The 24,839-nt window shown below is 44.6% G+C and overlaps 2 protein-coding genes across 13 annotated transcripts in view; one reads left to right on the plus strand and one right to left on the minus strand.

The window, feature by feature from the left end:
• Positions 1-24,839, minus strand: part of LOC125350169 (UDP-glucuronosyltransferase 1A7) — a 193,071-nt gene that overhangs the window by 11,925 nt on the left and 156,307 nt on the right. For 9 of the 12 annotated variants that reach the window (XM_048344492.1, XM_048344486.1, XM_048344493.1 and 6 more), the window contains 4 exons: positions 23,581-23,712; positions 22,338-22,425; positions 21,835-22,054; positions 18,085-19,092 (listed from right to left, as the gene is read on the minus strand). The exons of the other annotated variants lie outside the window; for them this stretch is intronic. In XM_048344492.1, coding sequence (XP_048200449.1) covers positions 18,795-19,092; positions 21,835-22,054; positions 22,338-22,425; positions 23,581-23,712 — 738 coding nt within the window. In that variant the 3' untranslated portion in view covers positions 18,085-18,794. Of the gene's footprint in view, positions 1-18,084; positions 19,093-21,834; positions 22,055-22,337; positions 22,426-23,580; positions 23,713-24,839 lie in introns of those variants that run through there. 12 annotated transcript variants of the gene reach the window in all.
• LOC125350175 (dnaJ homolog subfamily B member 3-like) lies at positions 12,281-13,272 on the plus strand. The gene has a single exon (XM_048344504.1). It carries the CDS (start codon positions 12,346-12,348, stop codon positions 13,063-13,065), a length of 720 nt encoding a protein of 239 aa, XP_048200461.1. The 5' UTR covers positions 12,281-12,345; the 3' UTR covers positions 13,066-13,272.

Below are 24,839 nucleotides of genomic sequence, written 5' to 3' on the forward strand. Positions count from 1 at the left end.
GTTGATCAAAAGCACTCCAGGACTATATGGCCATTCACTTGTTATGAAAGGCTTTAGTAGACTTTCAGAATGGAAAGTGAAGGGCATTTCTTCTGGTTCAGAGACAAACATCTTGACGACTGTAGTGGATCGCCTCTGGAAATCACTACCACCATTCACTACACCCAAGGATAGGAGAGTCACAGGAATTTGAGATTCAAAAGAGCTAGGCCATCTGAAGAGAACACCCAAACATTCACACAACCAGACACTTTTGACAGAAGCTCCACACACAGCTGGATATCAGTCCTCCTAATGTTATCGATCAGTTCAGCAAACCTCATACACAGAAACAGGAGAAACAATAGTGTTTTCTAATAATCACTAAACAGTCTATCTTTTCCCATTTGATTCTACCTATCTACCTGACTGACTCCAAAACAGTAGAGTTAAAACCCTTTTCTTGGGAAGTCTGCTTACCTTTCTCTTGGGAAATCTGCTAATCTGTCTACCTTTCTCTTGGGAAATCTGCTTACCTTTCTCTTCTTGGGAAATCTGCTTACCTGTCTACCTAACTGACTCCAAAGTGGTAGATTTAAAACCTTTCTCTTCCTGGGAAATCTGCTTACCATTCTAGAAATTTATAATCCACTTTCTCACCAGGTTTTTTTCAATGAATGTAGATTCACTTCAACTTCCTCCAGTTCCCATTAAACCACAGTACTTTCAGTTGACAAAGGTCAAGTATGACTAGCCTGGGAAACAGTCCATGGACTCATGATGAAATACACAAGCTATTTTGCCTTTATCCCCCTAAAAAGCACACTTTCATGACCTGCACATCTCTAAGTAGAATTCTTTATTTTTTGCTTTGTTTGCATAAATAGAAAAATTAAAAATATACCTTGGAACAGTTACACTGACCATACAAGTGCCACTAGCAACACATGATTGCTGAGCACCTGAAATGCGGCTAATCCACATTGAGACATGTAACTACACCTTATATTTCGGTTCTTAGGTCTCTTGTGAGCATACCTCTCCCTTCCCAGACAGCTCCATTAAAGCAAATGTAGTTTGCTAGTTTCCACTCCTTGTACTTAAAATCTGAAGGCAGTATTTCTGCAAAGGATCAGCTCAGTCTCTCAACTTCCTCCTGAGAAGATGACCAATAGCACTGTTCCTCAGTCCTATTTCAGAGTCATTACAAACACTGAATATACAACTGTGGAAACCTTCGGTGTTTGAATGATCGAAGACTACTGAGAGAGGAGGTAGAACTCTTAGGGAAGATTCTGCCTGGAACTCTGGCTGGATAAAAACATCAATACACGCCTGGCACTTGTGGCTCATGCCTGTAATCCTAGTTACTCAGGAGACGGAGATCTGAGCATCAAGTTTCGAAGCCAGCCTGGCAGAAAGGCTAGGGGACTATTATTTCCAATAAAACTACTCAAAAAAAGCGGGAAGCAGGGCTGTCGCTCAAGTGGTAGAGCGCTAGCCTTGAGCACAAGCAGGCTCAGGGACAGCCCACCCAGGCCCTATAGTTCAATCCCCAGGACCAGCAAAAATAAAAAATGAAAAAATCAAATTAATACATACCTGAGAGAGTGGCTTCCTAGTGATGCAATTAATGCCCCCGATGAAGACCATGTTGGGCATGATGGGTCTGGGGTAGTCCAACACAAAGTCGCCTCTGAACAGCCACACGGAAGCGTGGCTGAAAACATCCAGCAAGGACACCTCTCTCTGCAGGAGCTCAGAGGCGAGCCTTGCATAAGGAGAAAAAAATGCATGGCAAAAAGCACTGTAGGGCACAGAGACCAGCATGTTCTTGACCCTCTGCAGGAAGGTCATGTGGTCCGAATTCATGGTTGCTAATTTAGGAATGTATGAAGAAGGACTGGGACACTGGGTAGCCTGATACTCTAGGTCACACAACAGGGCACGCAGAAAAAACACAGTAGGCACCTTCAGGTACTTGGCCAGCACTGCTCCACAGGGATAACCAGGGTCTGTCAAAACCACATCGAAGGAACTGGAATTCAGACGCCCGATGAGGGATGCGTTATACAGTAGCGCCTCACAAGACCTGGCAAAGAAATCCGGTAGCTTCTTCATTCTCGACGCGCTTTTGTACATCGCCTCCAGAAAGCCTTCCGTTTGGAGGGCGACGTGGAGGTGGCTCAGGTAGCAGTCTTCATACTCTTCCCTCGTGAAGGGAATCGCGTAGGGGACCGAGGTGAAGAAGGCCTCCCCCCTCACGTACTCAAACACCTCGGGGGCCAGGACCACCGCCTGGTGGCCCCGGGCGTGCAGCTCCCGCACCACGTCCCGCAGGCTGAACCAGTGGCTGCCCTCCATGGGCACCACCAGCACCTTCCCGCCTTCCGCCCGGGGCAGGGCCCACAGCAAGCAGAGCAGCAGCGCCGGCAGCGACGCGGCCCTCATCCCCGAAGCCTTCGGCTGGGCCTCACCGACTGGACCAGCGCCGTAAAGGAGCCCAGACGCCGCGACCCTGAAGTACCAGCCGGGTCCCAGCCGCTTATCAGAAAAGGCGCCCGGTGGCGCCGATTTATGACGCAATCCTAAGCGCGCCCCGAAGCGTCTCCGACGGGCGTCGCCTCCTCGGGGCGACTGCGCATGCGCAGTCAGGTACCGCGGGGCTCGGGCCCGCCGAAGGCCTTCCCACGTGACCTCGTGTAGGCCTCAGCCGCCTGACGCAGTCTAGGGCGCGTTATTCTACCTTTGGGTTCTGGGAATCGTCGTCTGGCGAGTACCGTTCCAGCTTTCCTCCTGGGAAGTCCGGCCTGTGGCCTCCTCTGGGGACATCAGGGAAGAATTAAGTTCTTTATGCCTTGTGACAACTGGCCCTGAGTGGCAGAAGTGACCGCATCATGGTGCGACCTCCCTGGAAAGCTGTGCTGCTCCTGGATTGCCAAGTAGTTGAAGGTTTAGCACCAGTAAGATGCCCCAAGCCCTTCGGGAGGTTTTGATAGAAGTTGTGGGGGAGGAAAGGTAACAGTAACCGTGTTTTAGTGTCTTTTCCTGCTTTCTCTTCACCCTCAGAGGGATAGATTGTAAATGATTTACCACCAGTTTGGAGACAGACAACTCTTGATTGGCATGCCTAGGTGAGAGTTAACTCTTCCTTTAAGGTTTGAGAAAAGGAGACTGAGGCAAAAATTGAAGGAAGGAATGCTGACTTTTTAATCCAGCTTTCAGTTAGGCTAAGTGATGTATCAATGTTTTCTAGCAAAACTGTCTCTAAGGACCTATAGTGTCAGCACAGCATAAAACCAAGACATTGATAGACTGGCTTTCACACAACAGGGAGCAACTACTGGATTTCTAGCTGATTTCACTAGAGGTATCTCTGTAGCAATCCAAAAGAGCTATATTTGAACAGCTGTCTACTGGCAAATGTGGGAATCCATACAGGGACCTCAAAGTCAAGGTTTAACCGTTTGATCCTGTGGAAGGGCCTGCTCTGAATCCCACACTGCCTCCCCCATAAAATGAGAGTTGCTATCTAAAGCACACATAGCCCAGCCATAAAAGCAATCAGACGCAATTATGCACTAAAATGCTCACTCTCTGCCCATGCTTCCTTATTGGATAAGTCTAATTCCTCTACCCTTTCTCTAATTTCTCTACCCTTTTCCTCTGAGCTGGTCATCACAGGACCAGAGAATTCCAGAACCTATCTTCATAATAAATGCCCGGAAGTAACTACAAATAGAATATAACTCAACATAATGAAGGCTGTACATGATAAGCATATAGCCAATGTCACAGTGAATGGGGTAAAATGAAAACATGTCTGTTGGAGAATTAAAGTCTCCAACCAGTGGAAAAATTTAGCCCCGGCACGCTTACTCCGATGCCTCATTAGCACACTAATAGGCCCTTGGGAACACATTCCCAGTAAGGAGTTTCTGGTGTTTGTGGGCCAAAGGAAGCCACCAGTTGTTGTGAGAATCTCCTTTTTCCCCCTACTTAGCAAGTCTCCTCTTGACCAGCTGCCTTTAATGTTAGATTCTCACTATAAACAGAAAAGTCTCCTCACTGTTATTTTCACAAGTACTTGGAGAAGTCAAGATTGAGATAGTAGCTAGTAGATAATTATAGTTCTACCTAGGTTGTATACAGTTCCTTACTTTGATATCAACAATCTTTGTAGTCACTACCTCCTGTAATTTAGAAAGGCATTTGTATCAAGTTCCTGCCCTCACAGTAGGAAATTTCCTCCACTTCTGTATTTGAGACAAATGTCATGCTGTATTGATCTTTTACCCTGTAATTGTAAATTGGTTTCTAACCCTATATAAACCCTGGCCCTCTTGGAATAAAGGATGCATTGGTTCACTCGCCTTGCATCCCCCGTGTCCTGATTTCGACTGCAGTTACCCAGGTTCAACACATGTCCTTTACAGTAAGGAAGAAGGCAATAATGTCCATTGCCTCCACTCTTTAATACAGTGTTTGAATTCTTAAGAACAGTAAAGAAAATGAATTCAAGGAGGGCTATTTGCTTGACTAGCATTTTTGCTGCACTCCTTAGAACTCCCAAGTCAAATTCCAATAAAAGCGGCCTTTTGTGTGTGTGATAATAATTTCTGGAAAAAAAAAACCCAACACCACCACCTCGGGAGTGTATACTCACAGTAGCAAAGAAAAGGAATAAACCTAAATGTCCCTCAATGGATGAAGAAATAGTGGGATATATTTTAAAGTCTACATATATTTTTAATGCATGCATATATATTGAAGACTATATTCTTAGTATGTGTATATATGAAGAAATTTGGTAATTATTGTATATATTAATGATATACAGGTAGCATATATATCCACTTATATCATGAAATATTTTTCAGTCCTAAAAAGAATGAAATTCTATCATTTGTGTGTCTTAAGATTTATGGGCAGACATGGAGAACAACGTGGTAAGTGAAATAAGCCAGTCATTGGAACATATACGAAATGATCTATCTGGTCCATATGTATAATCTAAAATTTTGATCTCATGTAAGTTAAGAGCAGAGTGGCTGGATGTTGGTCATTGCAAAGAGTATCACATCTAGAAAAAATTTTTTAAAAAATATGATATTTATTGCGTCCATGAATTAGCAATAATGTGATGATAGGATTTGGGATGTGCTCATGAGAAAGGATAAAAGTTTGAGGCAGGGAATATGGTAAATACCAACAGCAATTTGATCATGTTAGACATGGCTCCTAGTAATAAGGACAACAACTTGAAAGAAACTCAGCAAAGCAACACTTACTTCTGCTGAAGGGTGTGCCATCAGCCCCAAATCTGTAAGCACATGGGCAGAGCAGGCGGGCCTAACCCAGCGGGCCCCGCCTCTCTGCTAAGATTGGCTGGGCTTGGGTTCACAATCTGCAATATGATGTGGTTTAATTGTCAAGCTATAACTAAAATGCAAGATGCTCCTAACAGTATGCCAAGTTCCACAGGAAAAGGAGGGAATTAACAAGGGCCAAGCCACCTGGCCAAAGCAGGAACTTTTCAGAAACACAATTCTCAAAAGAGTAACAGGAAGAAAGCAAACTACTCGGATAGAAAAGACACTTGTCTGACAATCATTACAAAATGTGTGCACGAATCAAGAAAATCACATGGCATCCCATAAGTAAGTATGATTATATTTCAGTCCAAATGAGAAAAGAGAAGATCACACGTGTTGCTGGTTAATTTGACTTAAGAATCGGGTTTCTCTACCTTGGCTCAGCCAGTGAATGATGTATACTGGAGTTAGAGGTGGAAAACAAAGCCAAGATGGAGACCGAGGTCAGTAAATATACCATCAACATCCAGTGTGGGCCAGAAAGCACTGTGCAAACCAGAGAGCAGCCAGAGAGATGAAGACGACCGAGGCTCTGGGAGTCCACATCTCCCTACAGCGTGCCACAGAGGCAAGGCAGCGAGCTTCAGGAATCGAGGATGGCCCTGATGGATTTCATTCTTACTGGAGTCAAGGGCTACCTTTTAGTGTTCTCTCAAATGTTTTCCCTACAGCATTCTGCTACTGTATCTAATTGCTCTGTGATTTATCATGTTTACAGACGCTCATGCCTTAATATGCTTGAGTCTTCCATATCTCGAACATGTGTGCACGTGCAATGTAAACACATGTCCATTTTCATATTTTGTCACAAAGTGTAATTCACAATAAGTAAATTTAATAACAAGGAAGGAAAAAGCTCCTGGGAAACATAATTTACATGGATTTATTAAGAGATTCTTAGGGAAAACATTTGTTCTGCATTATACATGACAGCCACCATCCCAGAAGACCACACGGACGCAGATATGTACGGCAAAAGGACGGTATTGTCAGCAGGGGCTGACGAGGCCATTCGTCTCAAGAGAGAGGGAGAAATGTATCCTGTCCTTTGTTCAGGGTCAAATTTCTAATCAGGGAGCTAGAGGCAAGGAACATGAGAAATCGTCTGTGTGGGCACACAGTGAACACTAAAGACAGCACGTAGCCAGGGCAGGGCTTTCTGACTGTCACAGTTACAGCAAGGCAGCGGTCTGCTGATGCAGCCAGCTGGGGGCTAGAGATTCTAACAACACATTCCTTTTGTTTGTGTTTGTTTATTAAATTCAAATCCACTTCACCCAAGGTAGTGACTCTTCTCTCCCACACAACACTCATCTATTTTATAGCATCAAAACCCACACATGGTGTTCCTAAGGCACAATGTCTATGTGCATGGGCTCACGTAAAATAATATTTATCTAAATGAACCACAGGAAATGGACATGAGGCTTTTTTTCCCCAATTTTCCCTTTATTGTCAAAGAGAAGTACAGAGGGGATACAGTTTCATATTTAAGGCAGTGAGTACATTGATTGTTCAACTTGTTTCCTCCTCCCTCTTTTTTCCACCACCTACCCCTTCCCCTTTTCCCTCCCCCCACCCCCGGTCTGAATTTTCTTCCCAAGAAAATCGTTTTATAATTTTATTTTTTTGCCAGTCCTGGGGCTTGAACTCAGGGCCTGAGCACTATCCCTGGGCTTTTTTTCACTGACGGCTAGTGTTATATAGTAAATTATCTGAGAAGCCACATATTGAAGGATCAAATCTTGGAGTTTTCATTAGAGCATTAAGTCTGCAAGCAGCCTGTTACAAAGGCCTGCAGCCCACAAATATACTTAACACTATCAGGAAACAGGCCAGAGAGGAGAGATAGAACAAAAGCCAAACCAACAAACCAATCCAGCTCCTATGGAGAGCTGACTTGGGACAACATGGAGACCAGAGACAGGAGGCATGGCATGGAGGCTTTTTTTTTGTTTCTGTTTTTTTCTTTCATCTTGTTTACTTTGGGGAGTATAAGGGGGGACCCAGAAATGGTGGGACAATGGGTGAACACAGGAATCAGGGATACTCACTAGACCCTATGTTGAAAATGCACTGTACCGCTTGTGAGGAAGGGGTTCAGGAGGGAAAAACTGGGAGAAAATGAGAGAAGAGGTGACACTGTTCAGAAAGAAATGTACTCTTTATCTGATTTATGTAACGGGAAAAACTGGGAGAAAATGAGAGAAGAGGTGACATTGTTCAGAAAGAAATGTACTCTTTATCTGATTTATGTAACTGTAACCCCTCTGTACATCATCTTTACAATAATAAAAATGCAATCAAAAATAAAAGCCGCACACTGTTCTCAAGAACTCAAAGCCATTCAGTCGTATCATTACATCCTAACGCATTTCTTACAAAGTGAAACCTTATGAAGTATCAACATGAATGAGAACTGGCAGTCACCGGACAAGGGTTTGACCAACATTCTACAGGAATCAGAGGATGTTGTTAAAACTATCATCCAAAGTGGTGGTAACCAGGAGACAATCTTTGTTTTCTGTGTTATCAGAGAAATCACATTCTTCTTTTTTTTCTTTTTTCTAGTCCTGGGCTTGAACTTTTTGCTCAAGGCTAGCACTCTTCCACTTGAGCCACTTCTGGCTTTTTCTATATATGTGGTGCTGAGGACTTGAACCCAGGGTTTCATGTGTGCAAGGCAAGCACTCTACCACCACGCCATATTCTCAGTCACGACATTCTTTTAATACTTACTTTCTTGGCACAACTAGAGCTTGAATTTGGGGCTTCACACTCTACCACTTTAACAGTCCAGGTTTGCTGCTGATTTGAGATAGAAACCACTGTTTTTTTCTGCCTGGGCTGACTTTACATCATAGTTCTCAGATTTCTGCCTCCTTAGTAGCTAAGGTTGCAGGTGTAAACCCAATGGTGCCTTGCTGGTGCCTGTCTGGGGCCACATTTCTGAATAAGAAAGGTAATGGAAGTGTCAACTCTCTGTATCAATCATTTGAGAGATAACAGGTGTAGTAGGCAAAGTAAAGAAACTGAAGAAACAGAATACATATTTGAGATTTTTCCCATGGGCATGCAAGAGATTGGATTATTACTGATGGATTGGTTGGTTTTAATGGTACTGGGTCTTATACACAGGGACTCTCACTGGTTTGCTTAATTACAACTCTTGTCCTAGGCCACCCGCCTAGCATTGTGGAGGTTAACTAGGGATAGAATCTGGTGGATTTCTTTTGCTTTTCTGTTTTCAAATTACAACCCTCCAAACCTCAGCCTCCTGAATAACTAGGATTACAGGTGTGAGTTATAAGAACCCAGCTTTATGTTTTCTTTAAGTGTTCTGGGTATACCCAACTTAGGTAAAGTAGTTCCTAATACCTTCCAGGTGTGCAACTGATTGGCGCATACATCAAGATTTCCTCTTACTTCCCAGGACATCTCAATGCACTCTGGATTTATAGGTTTTCCTACAGAAAACATATTTAAAGATAATGCCATCCACTGCCAGCACCGTGGCCAGGAGTGGTACTGGTACCAGGTGAGGTCATGCGCAGCGCCCCCTTGTGCCTCATCACAAACTCCACCCAGAACACAGCCAGGTCCAGGGGCTCAAGGGGGCGGTCCTTGTGAAGGCTGAAGAGGCGCATGACGTCCTTGCAGCTAGACACAAAGGCAGGCAAATGTGGGAGCGGCCTTGGAATGCACAGTCCTCCCTTATGCTGGATTCTCAGTAGTAATGCTACCAAATTATCTTGTCTGGGTGAAGAAATGTGTTTATTTTATAACCAGACACACAGATATCACATGCAAAAAAATCTGCACTTTATAAGACAGGAGGAAGATCCAAGGAAATATAGACAAAAGAAAGAGGGAAACTGGAACCCCAAATCATGTTACAAATACTTAATCCTTTGTTCCCTTCTCTACTTAACAGAAATGTTTTTGGTGGAAGCTTTCTTGTACAATAAAATAAAGGACATAGGACTTTGTGAAAAAAATACATATATATATACATATATGTATATATATGTATATATATACATATATATATATATATATTACTTTCTAGCAAAAGAAAACACCAGAAAAAATAAAGGAAAAGTTGGATCTGGTAGTGTGGCTTAGTGGTAGAGTGCTTGTCTAGCATGCATGAAGCCCTGAGTTCAATTCCTCAGAACCACATACACGGAAAAAGCCAGAAGTCACACTGTGGCTCAAGTGGTAGAGTGCTAGTCTTGAGCAAAAGAAGCTCAGAGACAGTGCATAGCCCTCAAGGTCAAGCCCCAGGATTGGCAAAAAAAAAAAAAAAAGCAGAAGTGGCACTGTGGTTCAAGTGGTAGTGCACTAGCCTTGAGCACAAAGAGGCTCAGGAATAGTGTGCAGGCCCTGAATTCAAGCCCCAGGACTCCAGAAAAAAGAGGCTGAGATCTGAGGATTGCAGTTCAAAGCCAGCCCAGGCAGGAAAGTCCAAGAAACTTATCTCCAACAAACCAGCCAAAAGCCCCAAATAGAGGTATAGCTCAAGATGTGGTAGCGCAGCAGCCTTGAGAGGGGCAAAAAGGAAAAGTTATACCTGAAGTTTGGGGATGGTGTTCCATTTGTATTGTATCAAGCCACTACATGGGGCTAAGCACAAGTGCCAACTGCAAGGATGACATACTTTCAATCAACTTGTTGGAGCCACACCACTGAGTTTAGTATGGTAGTGTTTCTATGAAGCCTGTTTGTGCTAAGTGATTCCTGTTTATTTCAGATGGTGCTGACAGCTGTCAGAACAAGTAAATCTGAAACTAGTTGACAGTTCAACTCTTGGTGTGGACACATTAGGAGGTGGAACTAGAGGAGCAAGAGAGGAGAGAATGAATGAGAAAACCAAAAGGGAAAAGTGTAAAATAAGACATTCCCAAATTTAAGACTAATTACAATAATTGCTGTCTTGGAGCCTACCTGTAATTTTATGTGGACATACAATTACAATATTAATATCTGAGCACATTTCACATATCTTATGGTACTGTCTTAGAAATTCTAGTTATTTACTCAATTTTTTTCTTTAGTTGGAGGGCTTGAATTCAGGGCCTGAGATTTTTTTCACTCAAGGCTAGCACTCTACCACTTTGAGCCACACTGCCACTTTTGTTTATATCAATAACATATTAAATATGGTTATTCTCCAGTCCTTCTTCCCCAGAATCCCACTCATCTCATTTTCCCTTCCTTTTTTTTTCACAGAGGTAGCTCATTATTCTTTAGTCTCTCAACTGAGTGGTAGAGCAAAACTAACCTACGCCCTTATAGGACTTTTGTTCCTCTGAGTGACAATCGTTTCCGAAAGGTCACGGTCTAATTTCATCATTACATCCTATCATGCCATATCTGCAGCTGACAGGATGTGGTTAATACAAATCAAACCCAAAGTCCATAAACATCTAAAGTTCAATAGCTTCAATCACAAACACCTCCATGTACAGAGGGCACATAGGTAAGCAGCAGACACAGTGGAATGGGCCCAATGCCTTGCCCTGCAACACTTTTATGGGTTCAATAAAGGTAAAGTCAATTTCCTACTTAGCAAAGGGCTCTGAAACCTCATCCCAGGGTCACTCCTTGATAAGGCCTGCAAGTGAAGGATTATGTGAACTAACTATATTTGCGTTCCCCATAGCACACCCAAATACATCCTTAAGACCCAACGTCTGAGTCTTGCACATGAAATGGGAGTACAGTTCGGCCCAGGGTCAGTCAAAACACATTCCTCTCACTAGTCTTACTATTCCCAGCCCAGGCTAAGGGTAAAGCTTGATTTATAGTCTACTGAAGAAATACGTGTGTGTGTGTGTGTGTGTGTGTGTGTGTTTCCATGGGTCTGTTGGCCTCCTGTGTATGTGGGAATTCAAACTTGAACTCAAGGCTTCAGACTCTCCCCGGGCTGGGTTTTTCTGAATCTCGGCTGGTGCTCTACCACTTGAGCTATTACAGCCTGAGAGTGAGAAAAATCCACGGAGGCACAGCTAAAGGTGGAAAGGGATTTTATTTAAAAAGTAACTTTATTTACAACCCACCACTGTGAACCAGAGCAGCCTTCCACCTCCAAATACTAGCCTGCAACTACCTTGTCCTGAACTAATTACCCAGAACCCAGCCCTGACCTCCAGACCTCCACTCCTTAACCTCCAAACCTCCAAAGGGAGGAGCTTCTTCCTATTCCTACAGGCCCCAGGCCTCTCTGCAGGCCTCAGGCTTCCGATTTCCCCACAGCTCAGCTCAGCTCCACTACTCGGGCAGGCATCACCCCCTTTTCTTTCTCTTTCCCGGCCTCCTCCTTTTCCCTCCGCACAGGCAGCCTATATATACCCTCTGGTCCTCTGACGCCCCGCCCACTCCAGCAGCCCAGACCAATTGGAAGTGCCACTGTGGCAGTGAAACCAGCCTGGGGCGGGACTTCCTGCCCCACTGGCTATTACAGAGCCACATGTTCAGTCTGCCGTTTTTCTTTTTCTGGTTAACCGGAGTCTCGCTGGTTGGCTCCAAACCTGGATCATCACATCTCAAGCTCCTGAGTAGCTAAAATTACACGCCTGAGCCCCCAGCAGCGGGCTTAGAGACACTCAGGTTCACCATTCTCTCTGCCCCTGCTGCCTCCAAGGTGAACAGTTCCCTGTGCTACCCGGGGACGGCTGACACGGAGCTCCCAAGTAAGCCTGCGCAGTAGGATGGACAGGTGCAAGGCCTAGCTGGGCCCCGGGCCTAGGCCTCATGGTTACTAGGCAACAAGGCCAAAGGCCCTCCCCCAGAGCACTGCATTCTGGGATGCGAAGGCCCAGGCGCGACCTCAGCCAATGGAGCGCCGCCACGTCACAAGGGCGACGCCGCGCCTCACCCAGCGGCCCCCTCGCGCCCCCGCGTGCCGCCTGCAGCCCGGCTCCCCGAAGCTGCCTTTGCCCTGCCCTGGCCCCAGGGCCGCGCCCTGCCCGCCCTCCTCGGCCCCAGCATGGTGGACTACTACCAAGTGCTGGGCGTGCCCCGGCAGGCCTCCACCGACGCCATCAAGAAGGCCTACCACAAGCTGGCGCTCAAGTGGCACCCCGACAAGAACCCGGAGAACAAGGAGGAGGCGGAGAAGCGCTTCAAGCAGGTGGCCCAGGCCTACGAGGTGCTGTCGGACGCCCGCAAGCGCGGCGTCTACGACCGCTATGGCGAGGCCGGAGAGGACAGCGGGGCCGCCCCGGGCCGCCCCTGCCACGACCCCTTCGAGTGCGTCTTCAGCTTCCGCGACCCCGCAGACGTCTTCAGGGACTTCTTCGGGGGCCAGGACCCGTTCTCCTTCGACTTCTTCGGCGCCCCGCTGGAGAACCTCTTCGGGGGACACAGGACCCCCCGCGGAATCAGAAACAGAAGCAGGGCGTCTGAGCCTCTCTTCTCCACCTTCGCCCAGTCCCCGGCTTTTGGCGGAGGCTTTTCTTCCTTCGACACGGGATTCACCTCCTTCGGGCCCCTGGCCGACGGCCTTTCCTCCTTCTCCATGTCCTGTGGCGGGACAGGCAACTTCAAGTCCGTGTCCACTTCCACGGAAATCGTGAATGGCAAAAAGATCACCACCAAGAGGGTCGTGGAGAACGGCCAGGAGAGGGTGGAAGTGGAAGAAGACGGACAGCTCAAGTCCCTCATCATCAACGGCCAGGAGCAGCTGCTGCACATCGACACCAAGTAATTCCCCCGGACTTAGAGTGCATGTTGAGCAATAGCCGGACACTTTTTCAAAGATTGGAAGTGATCTCTACTTTCACAACAACTGTAACCCAAAATTTATTAAAAGTTCTTGCTAAATTAGCCTATTTGTAGTTCTTGTCGGGGACATGCAGATGGGATCTCTCTTGGTCTTAAACTGGGATGCAGGTGTGCTGTGCCTTGCTGTTTCTTAAAATAATACTAGGCAGTAACTGTCTCAGGATGCTCATTTCCTACAGCTAGGGGAAATAGTTACCACCATTCTGATGAGTCATTTAGCTTTTGTTAATTTTTCCCCTAAATTGTAATGAAGAAAGTTAATATGAGACTTCTGGGTTAAAGTAAATTGAAGTGGTCTTTCAGTCATCCAGAAATACTGATATGTAGGAAGAATGGGTCATTGTTGTAAAATATTAAATCTACCTCTTCTCAAAGCCGGTTAACCGGAAGAGTTAGGAACTCACACAATGGAACAGAACACACAGCAGAGACTGAGACTTAAGTTTTGTCAAATGGGCTCAGGGCACTTGTGGAAACCATAGCAGAACAATAGTCACAGCGCCACCTGGGCCTCCCATGTGACCCAGACACCAACTACCAAAGTTTTGAAAAACAGTTTACTTAAGCCAAATAACTTGGAGCAGTGAAGATATTCTTCTGAGTAGTATTCTTGGGTGTGTTTGTGTCTGAACAAGTTACAGGATGTCAGGTGTGAGGGGATAATGAGGAACAAAACAACCACTTCAGAATAACCAGTTTGGTGATGCGTCTGTGACAGGAGTGGCCTCCCTAGTTAGGACAGCATGAGTGCTGGCTAACAAATGAGTTAAACAATAACAAATTGTTGACTGATAAAGGAAGACCTAGCATGCCAAAATTCACTCAAAGGCCATGAATATTTAGCTGGTGTTGAGCAATTGTATGAATATATATTCTCAATCGATGCTGCCATACATGAACATCTTTCCTGTAATAGAAATATAAAGCATCTTAAAAGTTTTTCAAATCCATTGATAGAGGCTCATGCCTAATAATTCTGCCTACTCAGGAGGCTGAGACCTGAAAACTCTGGGTAAAAGCTAGCCCTAGGCAGACAAATCTTAAAGATTCTTATTTCCAATTATCCAACAAAAAAACTAAACTGGAGGTATGGCTCAAATGGTGAAGCACAAGCTGTAAGCAAAAAAGCTGAGCAAGACTGTGAAACCTTGAGTTGAAGCCCCAGTACTAGCGTGCACACACACACACACACACACACACACACACTTCAAAATTCCCTTTGAAATTGAATTGGGGAAAAGAAGATGCTCTCCTATAGTTCTATACATGGCTGTTCACCTTTAGTAGAAAGACTGGTAAACTTAATTGGGAAAACAGCATTTCCTCTGTGCACAGATGGGCGTCTGCAGTCTACTGCAACAGTCCCTTCATGGAATCACTACCACCAGAGTGCTCTGGATGAAGTGGGGCACACAAAAGGGAGGCCTAAGTGACCCGCGTATCTAGGCCTTTTCATCAGGATCCATCCTGCTCCAGACAGCCACATACTTACCCTAAAGGTACCTGACACCCAGTTGGGAATTGGTTCAGAGAACTTCATGTTGACTGGGTTGAGCTTACCTCACCCTGTAGAAAACGTGGAAGAGACCATGCTGGGTGCCAATTACTAGTCAACTCATCTCTCATCTGACTGAATAGCTAATTCTTGTTTGCAAAAATGGTAGAGTGACGTCTTTCTCATCTTGGAAAATCATCTCCTTCACCATTCTAGATATTTCTATTTTCTCATCAGGTTTATCGGTACAGTTTCGTTTCCTCTTATACCCGTTAAAGCACTTCAGGTAGGATGCTGTGGCCCGTGCCTGGATTCCTAGCTACTAAAGGGGCTGAGATCTGAGGATCACAGTTTGAAGCCACCCCAGGAGGGAAGGCTGGTGAGATTATCTCCAATTAACCCTGTAAGAATCCATCTTAGCCATCCCAGGAGGCCATGCAGACACAGTTCCATACAGGAGAAGGAGGCTGATAAGAAGGTCTATTAGTGGGGTCATCGTAACCACGGGCAAGGGAGGGGGCAATATGGAGACTGTCTCCTTGTAACACCGGGGCTAGAGAGGTGGCAGGTACTCTGTGCACAGCTAGATTGGATGGCCAGTAGGAGTGCCCACCTATCCCGGGAGAGTTCTAGGACAGGGAGGAGTCCAGGTCTGGGTGGGAGGAATTGTGCTGATGCAGCAGGGGCCTTCTAGCTGCCTTGGGAACCGTAGTAGGAGGGGCTGAGGACCTGAGGTGGAGGGAATGCCAACAAACCCCCAAAAGCCAGCAGTGGAGCTGTGACAAATGGTAGAGTGGTAGTCTTTTTTTTTTTTTTTTCCAGTCGTGGGGCTTGAACTCAGAGCCTGAGCACTGTCCCTGGCTGCTTTTTGCTCAAGGCTAGCAATCTACCCACTTGAGGCACAGCTCCACTTCTGGCTTTTTCTGTATCTGTGGTTCTGCGGAATCGAACCCAGGGCTTCATCATGCTAGGCAAGCACTCTACCGCTAGGCCACATTCCCAGAACCTAGAGTGATAGTCTTGAGCACAAAATCTCAGGGACAGAGCCCAGGCCCTGAATTCAAGCCCCAAGACAGGCATGAAAAAACAAAACCCACCTCAAGATTACATTACCAGCAAAGATCAAATGGGAAGATTACTGGGAAGTAACCCATAAACTCATGATGAAATACACAAGCTTCCTTTCTGTCTTTATCCCACTAAAAAGTAAGCTTTCCTAGTGTGGATTATTTTTAGCAGAATCCTTTTTTGTTTTTGTTCTTTGTTTTCTATATAGAAAATTTGAAATATACAATTGAGATGTACCACAGAACATTTATAAAGATACAGTTTATATATGTTTACATACAGTTGCCACGAGCTACTTGAGCTATGACTTGAGCACCTGAAATGTTGCTAGTCCAAGTTGAGACATGCTGTAAAAGAAACTGCACATTAGACTTCGTCCATTCTCATTCAGTGTTTAGGTCTCGTGTGAGCACATCTTTGACCCTTCCCAGATAGCACCATTAGAACAAATGCGTTTTGTTGTTTTAGTTTCCTTTTTCTCCCTACGAAAGGTCTGAAAAGCAATTGGCCTGTCACAGCCGAAGTCCTCTATCCCTGATCAGTTTCAGGAAATCCCATCCCTAGAAGGCAGTGCCTTGAGAAATGAAACATCTTGGGAGTCCCTACCACTATTCCTAAGTCCTCTTCCAGTCCCCGTGCATTCCAAGGCTCTCGGTGGCCTTTGAAAGCACTGACTACACCACAGTGGACACCCGCAGAGTGTAAATCACCAAAGACTATTAGGAGTAGAGGTAGAACTATTGGGGAAGATGAGTAATCGCTTGAATTTCAAAAAAACCCAAAACCTGTATTCAGTCTGTAACTTTGAATTGAAAAAACAAAACAAAACAAAAAAAACACCCCCACACCGAAGCTGGGCGCTGGTGGCTCAGGCCTGCAATCCTAGTTACTCAGGAGGCTGAGATCAGAGGATGGCAGTTGGAAGCCAGCTGGTGAGACTCTCATCTCCAATGAACTACTCAACAGCCAGAAGTGGCGCCATGGCCCCCGTGGTAGGGTGGGCTTGAGTGTGGAGAGGCTGAAGGACAGGGCCCAGGCCCTGGGTTCAAGCCCCATAACAGACAAAAAGTGAGTACAAACCAAAAGAACCCATGCTGACTTCAGGCCCTGGCTTCCTGTTGATAGTGTATGCCTCGTGTGCAGATCACACTGGGCATGATTGCCCCTCTCCCCACCTCCCGTGCCCACCCCCGGCCCCTTTCCACCTCCAGCCCGAGGCCGGACACACAGCAGGGAGGGCGGCTGCCCCCGGGAGTCCCGCGGCCGTCCACTTTCCTGCCCAGGCTGGCTTTGAACAGCCATCCTCCGATCTCGGCCTCCTGAGTTGGCACCCGGCCAATGCCTTTATCTTAATTAGGTAAAGGGCTCCAGTTCTCCTCTCTCTTCCTTTCCTCTTTGCACTTTGGCCTTAGGTGGAGCGTGCTCAGTGATGTGTATCCTGGACCATGTGTCTTCTGAAACGTGCCCATCTCCACATGCATCTCCGTGGTCTCTCCGGGCAAAGTCCCTGGGGTTTGCTGAGGAGCATTACTTTCAAATTAACTTCTTTTCCATGACCTGTTGCAGGTCGTAAGTGTCCCTCTTTTATCTCTTGAGTTTGTTTAAGCTTTACCCTGAACCATATCCAAACACATTAATCAGTGAAACGTCTCTCCTGGGGGAGGAGAGGAGGGACCTGAACTGTTGTTCTCTCTCTAGGAAACCATAGCTCACCTATTGATAATTCATCTCCCTCCCCCCAACAGGCTATGGACAGCCATTTCAATGCATCCTCTCCTCTGTGAACCACACTCAAAGAGGCTGCCATTGATCTCTGAGCAGTTACCAATGCTTTGGTTTATAGTGTAACTTCTCTGGGAAATGTGATCTTACTTGGTAATTCTTTAAATGCTTCCTATTCACAAGTAGCACTCAGAGTTACCAGAGTGTTAGTATGAAACCCAGGGCTCTAGGAATCCAAAATAGACTAGCCTGGGCCCCCTGTCCTGCAATGAGGCACTTTCTGCTGGGAGGGCATGGTGGAAGAAGCTGCTCACTTTCTGGAAGCTGGGAAGCAAAGAAGGAAGGGAGGCAAGGGTCTCAAGATTCCCTTCAAGGCTCTACCGCCTGCCCAGGGGCGGTACTGGCTGAAGGCCGGGCCTTCAGCACAGAAGCCTTTGGAGGACATTCAGTTCTATCAATAATACTGGCATTTCTGAGAAGCACAGTGACAGGTGATTTTTTCCCTTATCATGACTATGGGTGCACATGTATGTGTACATGTGAATAGCTATCTACACTTTGCAAATTTTCTGTCATAATGATGCCTTGCGTTCATAATTCTAAAACACCATTTCACAAGTAAGTGCAATAACAATGAAGAGAAAAACACTTCAAAACTATATTTGTAAGAATTTATTAAGAAATCTTGATTTGGGGAAACCGGAGAAAATATTTTTGCCCAATTCTTTAGCTTTCATCAAATACAGACCCATTTGATGCTGCAACGATCATCCTCTCAAATACAACGCCCAGCAATTTTGTCACACCATTCTTTCCGTTCTTTTCTCCAAGGTCAGAAACGATACATGTTTTCAAGGACTCCAAGCCATTTATTCATATCAAGTACACCCTAAAGGTACTAAGGCTTCCTTCTATAAACACACCAAGTGACATCCTATGAGGTATGGATACAAGCAAGGACCAACAATCTCTGGACAGGTATTGATCAGAATATTACAGAAAACAGATGACAATGTACAGGTCATCCAAAGACAGGGGGTGTTTGAATCATATGTCCCTAAAGGGTCCACATTTATGAATAAGAAAATTAGGAAATATGTCACTTTTGCTCTATAATTCATTTGGGGCTGACAGGTGTAGTCAGGTTAAAGAAACTGGACAAGCAGAATGCATATTCAACATTTTACCCGTAAGTATGTCCAACAATTGGATTATTTTAAAATTTTTAAAGGAAAGTGAGCTGGGGGTGTCTCAATTATACAAAGAATTTCCTTGGTAAGAATAAAATGAACTTGACAGGGAATTTGTTTCCAAGTGTCTCAATGATTGGAGAATACATCAAGGCTTCCCCTTACTTTGCACACTTCTCAATGGGCCTTGGCCTTGTGGGATTTCTTGGCCCGTTCCTTCTTCCCAAAGCATTTCCGACAGCCAAAGGCACAGCATTTAAAGATGGTGAAGACCACTGCCAGGACCACGGCCAGCAGGAAGCCAATCACATCCAAGGAGTGGTACTGGTACCAGGTGAGGTCATGCGCCGCGGGCCGCAGGTGTGGCGCCCCCTTGTGCCTCATCACGAACTCCACCCAGAATACAGCCAGGTCCAGGGGCTCAATGGGGCGGTCCTTGTGCAGGCTGGAGAGGCGCATGATGTTCTCCTTGTAGCTGGACAGGAAGGCAGTTAGGTGAGCGCGCGCCCGGGAATGCACGCCCTCCCACGCGGGCTTCCCACGAGTCATGGCTGTTTTCTCAGCCAGGGGAGGAATGTGTTTTTTAATAACCAGAAAAGATCATACATGTATGCATGTGGGCACACACACACACACACACACGATACATGTTCTCCATTTGTTTAAAAAAAAAAAAAAAAGGAAGATGAGAAATAGAGAAAGGAAAGGCAGGAGGAAAGGAGGGAACCGGAAGCCAAAGTTAGAATTCTAGAAATATTTAATGCTTGCTTCTCCACACTCCTTTTAGAGATGTTTGTATTGATATATATACATACATATATACATATATAATAAAGAACCAAGAATTTTATAAATGATTGCATCATACTTTATAGAAAAAACAGAAAAATGCATATTTTTAAAATCAAGGGAAAAGACAGGCCAAAAATTGCCAATGGCCTCCTATTTGAAGTTACAAACAACGACATCTGGCCAAAGCAAAAGTCATTTGAAAGTACCAAGGTAGTGACAAACTGTCACTCGGTTTATTGACACATTGAATCCATGTGCTGAATTGAGCCCGAGGTGGTGTCTAGGTAGCCTCTTCCTGGGAAGTGACTTTTGTTTGTTTTGGACAGTGCAGACAGCTGAATCAGAATCACTAAGTCTAAATGTGGTGAAGGTTCCACTGTTGGTATGGACATATTAGAAGAAGGAAGTGAAGCAGGAGGAAGCTGAAGTGAAGGAGAACAAAAAGGAAAGGCAGTAAGAGGAAGATAAAACACTCCTAAGCCATGGCCATTGCTGTCCTTAAATATATATCTCATTTTATTTGGGTAAGAAATTATAATGTAAAAATAACTGACAGATATCCATACATTCTGGTATACAATTTTCTTTTAGATAGATATTCTCTGGTAGTAGATTTTCTTAGAGCTTCTAGCCATTTAGTCAATATTTTTTGAATGCCTATTATGGCCTAGTTGTCTGCACAAAATGATTTTCAATTTTTTTTGTTTTCCTCATTGTGGAAGTATACTGGCAACTCAGAGTGTTGCTAATATGGAGACTTTTAATCAAGTATAGGTGGGTTAAAAATAAATGTGGAAGTGGTGTTGTGGCTCAAAGTGGTAGAGTGAAAAACCCAGGGACAGCACCTAGGCCCTGAGTTCCAGTCCCATGAACACCAAAAATAAAGTTGTAAATAATAACATAGATGAACTGATTGGTGCTCTTGTAAATCAAAATGTACCAGGGAATATCTTCCGAGTCAGTTTTTAGTTTCCATGTAGTTAGCTATAAGGCTGAGGAAAGGATGAAAATTATATGAATGTGTGAAGCTCAAGAACAAGCTTCGTCAGCATCTGGAAGCAGCTGGTTGCTTAACTCTGGTATGAGAGGCAAATGGCTGGATGCTGACAAGCCAGGACACAAGGAGCCAATGGGAACAAGAGAATGCGACCCTCACCATCCTGTGCTCTGGTTGATGGCTCTTTCTAAAGGAAGCAGCTCCATTATGTCACATGGTACAACTTTAATTCCCAATGCAGTGGTACCATGTGGTGAGGGAGCCTTTAAGAGCTAGTTACACAGGATTGATGCCTTTCTCGCGGGACTAGGTTAGTTATTCAAAAGCATCTTGTGAAGAAAGGAGGATGCCCTGTGAGGGGTCTTTGGTTTGGTTTGATTTAGTTTGGCTTTTGGTACTAAGTTTGCACGTGCTAAGCCTATGCTCTACCACTTGAGCCATGCCACCAGCTATGGCCCTTGAATTTTGTCTCTCACATACTAAAATTCATGTCCTTCTACTTTTCCACCTACTTATGACACAGCATGTCACCCTCAATGGATGTGACTGCCCCATCTGGCACCTCCCATCTTCCAGAACTATGCGATGACATTCTTTTATGAATCCCCAAAGCTCAGGTATCCTATGCTTGCAAGAGAAAGCAGACTAAGACAACACACTAAAACTCTTATCATCACACGGGTATACACACTCTCATAGGCAAACACACACATGCAGATAGTTGATGTATAGACACAAATTGTTGTTGTTGGTAGAAATCCACCACCAGCAATCATTTATTCCAGTAAGGTTTGATCATCTATTTACCAGTAAGTTTGATGGCAATACACTAAGTTTCACACCGAGACCATGTGCTCTGGTGAGTCTTGTGCTCTGAAGTCTTGTGCTCTAGATGTATCTTTGCTTTGGCCCTAAGCTGTGGTCTATGATACCCTCTAACTTCCATGTTTACGGAGCCTCATGGAAAGAATACCTCACAGGTCCCATGGTTACAGAAGGTGTAAGAACTGGCTTGCTTTATCTTGTGAACACTGTTCTCATTTTCATGGAATCTTCCTCTTTTTGGAAACCTTTGACCCATCTATTCTGGTGATATTATTGTGATTGTTGTAATTGTAAATTAAAAATTTAAATCTACCAGTGAAAATGTTAAATAAGTTCTATGACAAATCATATAAGAAATGTCCAAACCCTAAATTGTCTTAATTATAAATCTATATTTTTGACCAATTGGACCTTTTATTAATCAGAATGAAAGGGAGTGGATGTGATAAAAAAATATATTATATGCATATGTGGAACTAAAATGACAAAACTCATTTGTATAAATAATATATGTTAGTAAAGAGAAAAGTAAATCAAGATTTCTACAGATTGGAATGTGTGTGCTATGGCTAGATTACAGGTATGATTTTTCTTTACTCTTACCTTTTGTCATTGATGACTGCTTTGAGTGCATTGGCTAGATCATCAGAAGTCATTTCAAGAACATTCAGGGTCACGCCAGCCCCCCGGGTCTCCATGCGCTTTGCATTGTCCATCTGGTCACCAAACAAGGGCATCATCACCATGGGGACGCCATTGCATATTCCTTCATAAATGCCGTGGGAGCCAGAGTGCGTGATGAACGCCCGGGTCTTCGGGTGACCTGAGAAGCAAAGCAAGGAGGGAGGTTGGTGTCCAGCAGCTGCATTTTCTAGTCTGTCATTGTCTGAATTCTGAAAACATCCTGAGGACTCATTAATGTTCTGCACTTGACAAGATGATAGGAGGAGACTGAAGGTGGACACACACACAGAAGGTAAAAAGCAATGTGAGATATTCTAGCCATGGTATAGTCAAGTTTTAAAAATCCTCTTTTAAAACCCATATCTAGGCATTTTCTTACTTTAGCCCTGAAGTAATCTACACACCAAATTCTCCCAACGTACCCAGCAGATCATTTTGGGGTAACCACTTGACAAGTATTGTGTTGTTGGCAAGATTTGATGGCCGCCTTCCAGTGTAGCGCCAAAGGACCTTGCAGAGACAAAATGAACAAGGCTTTATAAAAGAACATATTCTTTTTTTATAATTTATTTATTAATTAAACAAAAATTTTTGACAAGGTGTTGTGCACAAGGGGTGCAGTTACATAGTAGGGCAGTGTGTACATTTCTTGTGATATCTTACACTCTGTTTTAAGGAACACATTCTTAAAATCTGTTGTTAAAGCTAGGAAAAATATCTTCCATAGTTTTGGTGTGTGGGCTTCCTCACTGGACCCATTTAAACTGTCTATTCTTCATTTCCTGCTAAATCTTCCTTTGGTTTTCTGTTCTTTGAACTAACATTGTAATATTAGTTCTTATGATGAGAGTTTGCTAAATATGGTGGTATGTAGTCTGAGTTTGCAAAAAAATGGCAAAATGTATGGATGATAGAACAGGTACGGTCTTCTGAGTGAACAGAAGCTCTATAAAGATGGGAGGTACAGTAACTAAGAATGCTTCCTGGCTGGTAACATTCTACATGTTCTTCCTGAGACTTGGTGATGAGAATGTGGTCGCTGTCTAGATGCACAAGGTCATCACTGTGTACCTCATGATTTTTTTACACTTTCCTTCACTTCAATGAGAATTTTACTTCATAAACCAACTTGCATGATGAACCATCCACACAAAAACATATGATATAAATTCAGTGTCCTAACATTTTTTAGATCATCCTACATAACACAAAACCAAAAGCATGTTAAAATTCTCCGTGAGCTTTTATTCTCTTCAATAAGAAAAAGAGAGGGGCTGGGGATATGGCCTAGTGGCAAGAGTGCTTGCCTTGTATACATGAGGCCCTGGGTTCAATTCCCCAGCACCACATATACAGAAAACGGCCAGAAGTGGCGCTGTGGCTCAAGTGGCAGAGTGCTAGCCTTGAGCAAAAAGAAGCCAGGGACAGTGCTCAGGCCCTGAGTTCAAGGCCCAGGACTGGCCAAAAAAAAAGAGAAAAGAAAAATTAACCTGAGTGAGGTGGACTATGATATAAACATAGTTGAGTTAATTTTTTTTTTACATTCGGGTTAGCGGTTAGGAAATGGCAGAGGATGCCCAACTGATCAACTGTACTGAGATCCTGAAAGTTTTGGGTGAGAACTTTTTGAATATAAAATGGAGGAATCATAGAGAATCGTCTTACCGTCTGAGGTATTTGGCCCAGAGCCTCAGCAATCGCCATAGCTTTCTTCTCCGGAATCTCTGCGACCATGGATCCCAACGAGAAAACCACGATCCCATGCTCTCCAGAGGCATTGATGTAGCCCTCAAATTCCTACAGCCAAGAGAGAAATGTCCAGTTCACTTTCCTCATACTCTTTAGCGTGAGTGCACAATGGAACTCTGAGTTCAGTATATTCCTGTTAAGAAGGTGTGTAGATGTGTGTAGGAAACAGAGGCAAACATGTTTAAGATAGTCTCACTATGTAGTTTAGGCAGGCCTTGAACCTGTGATCCTCCTGCATCAGTCTTCCGAGTATTGAGAGTGCTGATGTGTGCCACTTTGCTGGGCTACACAAAAACTACTAGAGTTCAAGTTCTGTAGCTTAATCTCCTTCCTTACTTCTTCCTCCCAAATGATGAGGATTTCTTGCTTACAGGGTTATCTGTGGCGTTCCCTTGAGATGAAGAATCCAAGTGATATGCTAATTTTCCAAAGGAAAAACAAAGGCATATGCATGTACATGTGCAAAACACACACAAATATATCCACGCCCTCCTATAGGTGCACCCACACATGGCGACAGGCCCCTCTGTGTAAAGGCCCAGGACACTAATAACAGCATGTCCTATGATAGGTTTACTCCCAATTGAAAGGTCCCTGAATAGACCTGGGCAAACCAGAACCTTGGTCTCTCTACTTGTGGGACACACATGCTTTCTGATGGGGTTCAGCATGCATGAACAGAGACCTGAGCTCCGCGTAGTTCAACCTGAACAGGATTAGAACATACCCAGACATTCAATAACCTTCTCTGAGGCTTGCTTCTTCCCCAACCAGCTCCCCCGTTGGCCCTCTTCCGTCCTCTGGCCCATCACAGCGGCTGCACCTGGGGCTAGCTAGCTAAGGAGTCAGGATGAAAGGTTCCTCCCTTTTCACCATATCCTGCATCTTTTGTCTGTAGCAGGAATGGCCTGAGGACGGTGGTGCTGTAGTCCTTCTGCCTCAGAATCATACCACTCCCTCTGTCCTCAGCAGAGGCCGCTCATTTCATAGTTTCTTGTAGATTCTCAATTGCATCATGATGGAGCAAGGTTGACCTGCATTCATAGAAACTTTGTTCCTTTTGGTGCTACTGAATCTCTTCTGGAAAGGGCCGTGGCTATTTTGCCTTCCTTTACACCCTGCCACACCCACTCAGCAACTAGCAAGACATGACAAATAACAGAATCAAACTCAGA

Source organism: Perognathus longimembris, chromosome 4 (genome assembly GCF_023159225.1).
Source record: "Perognathus longimembris pacificus isolate PPM17 chromosome 4, ASM2315922v1, whole genome shotgun sequence".
Classification (NCBI taxonomy): domain Eukaryota; kingdom Metazoa; phylum Chordata; class Mammalia; order Rodentia; family Heteromyidae; genus Perognathus; species Perognathus longimembris.

Coding starts and splice junctions, on each gene's coding strand:
- LOC125350175 (XM_048344504.1), top strand. CDS start 12,346: ATGGTGGACTACTACCAAGTGCTGGGCGTGCCCCGGCAGGCCTCCACC.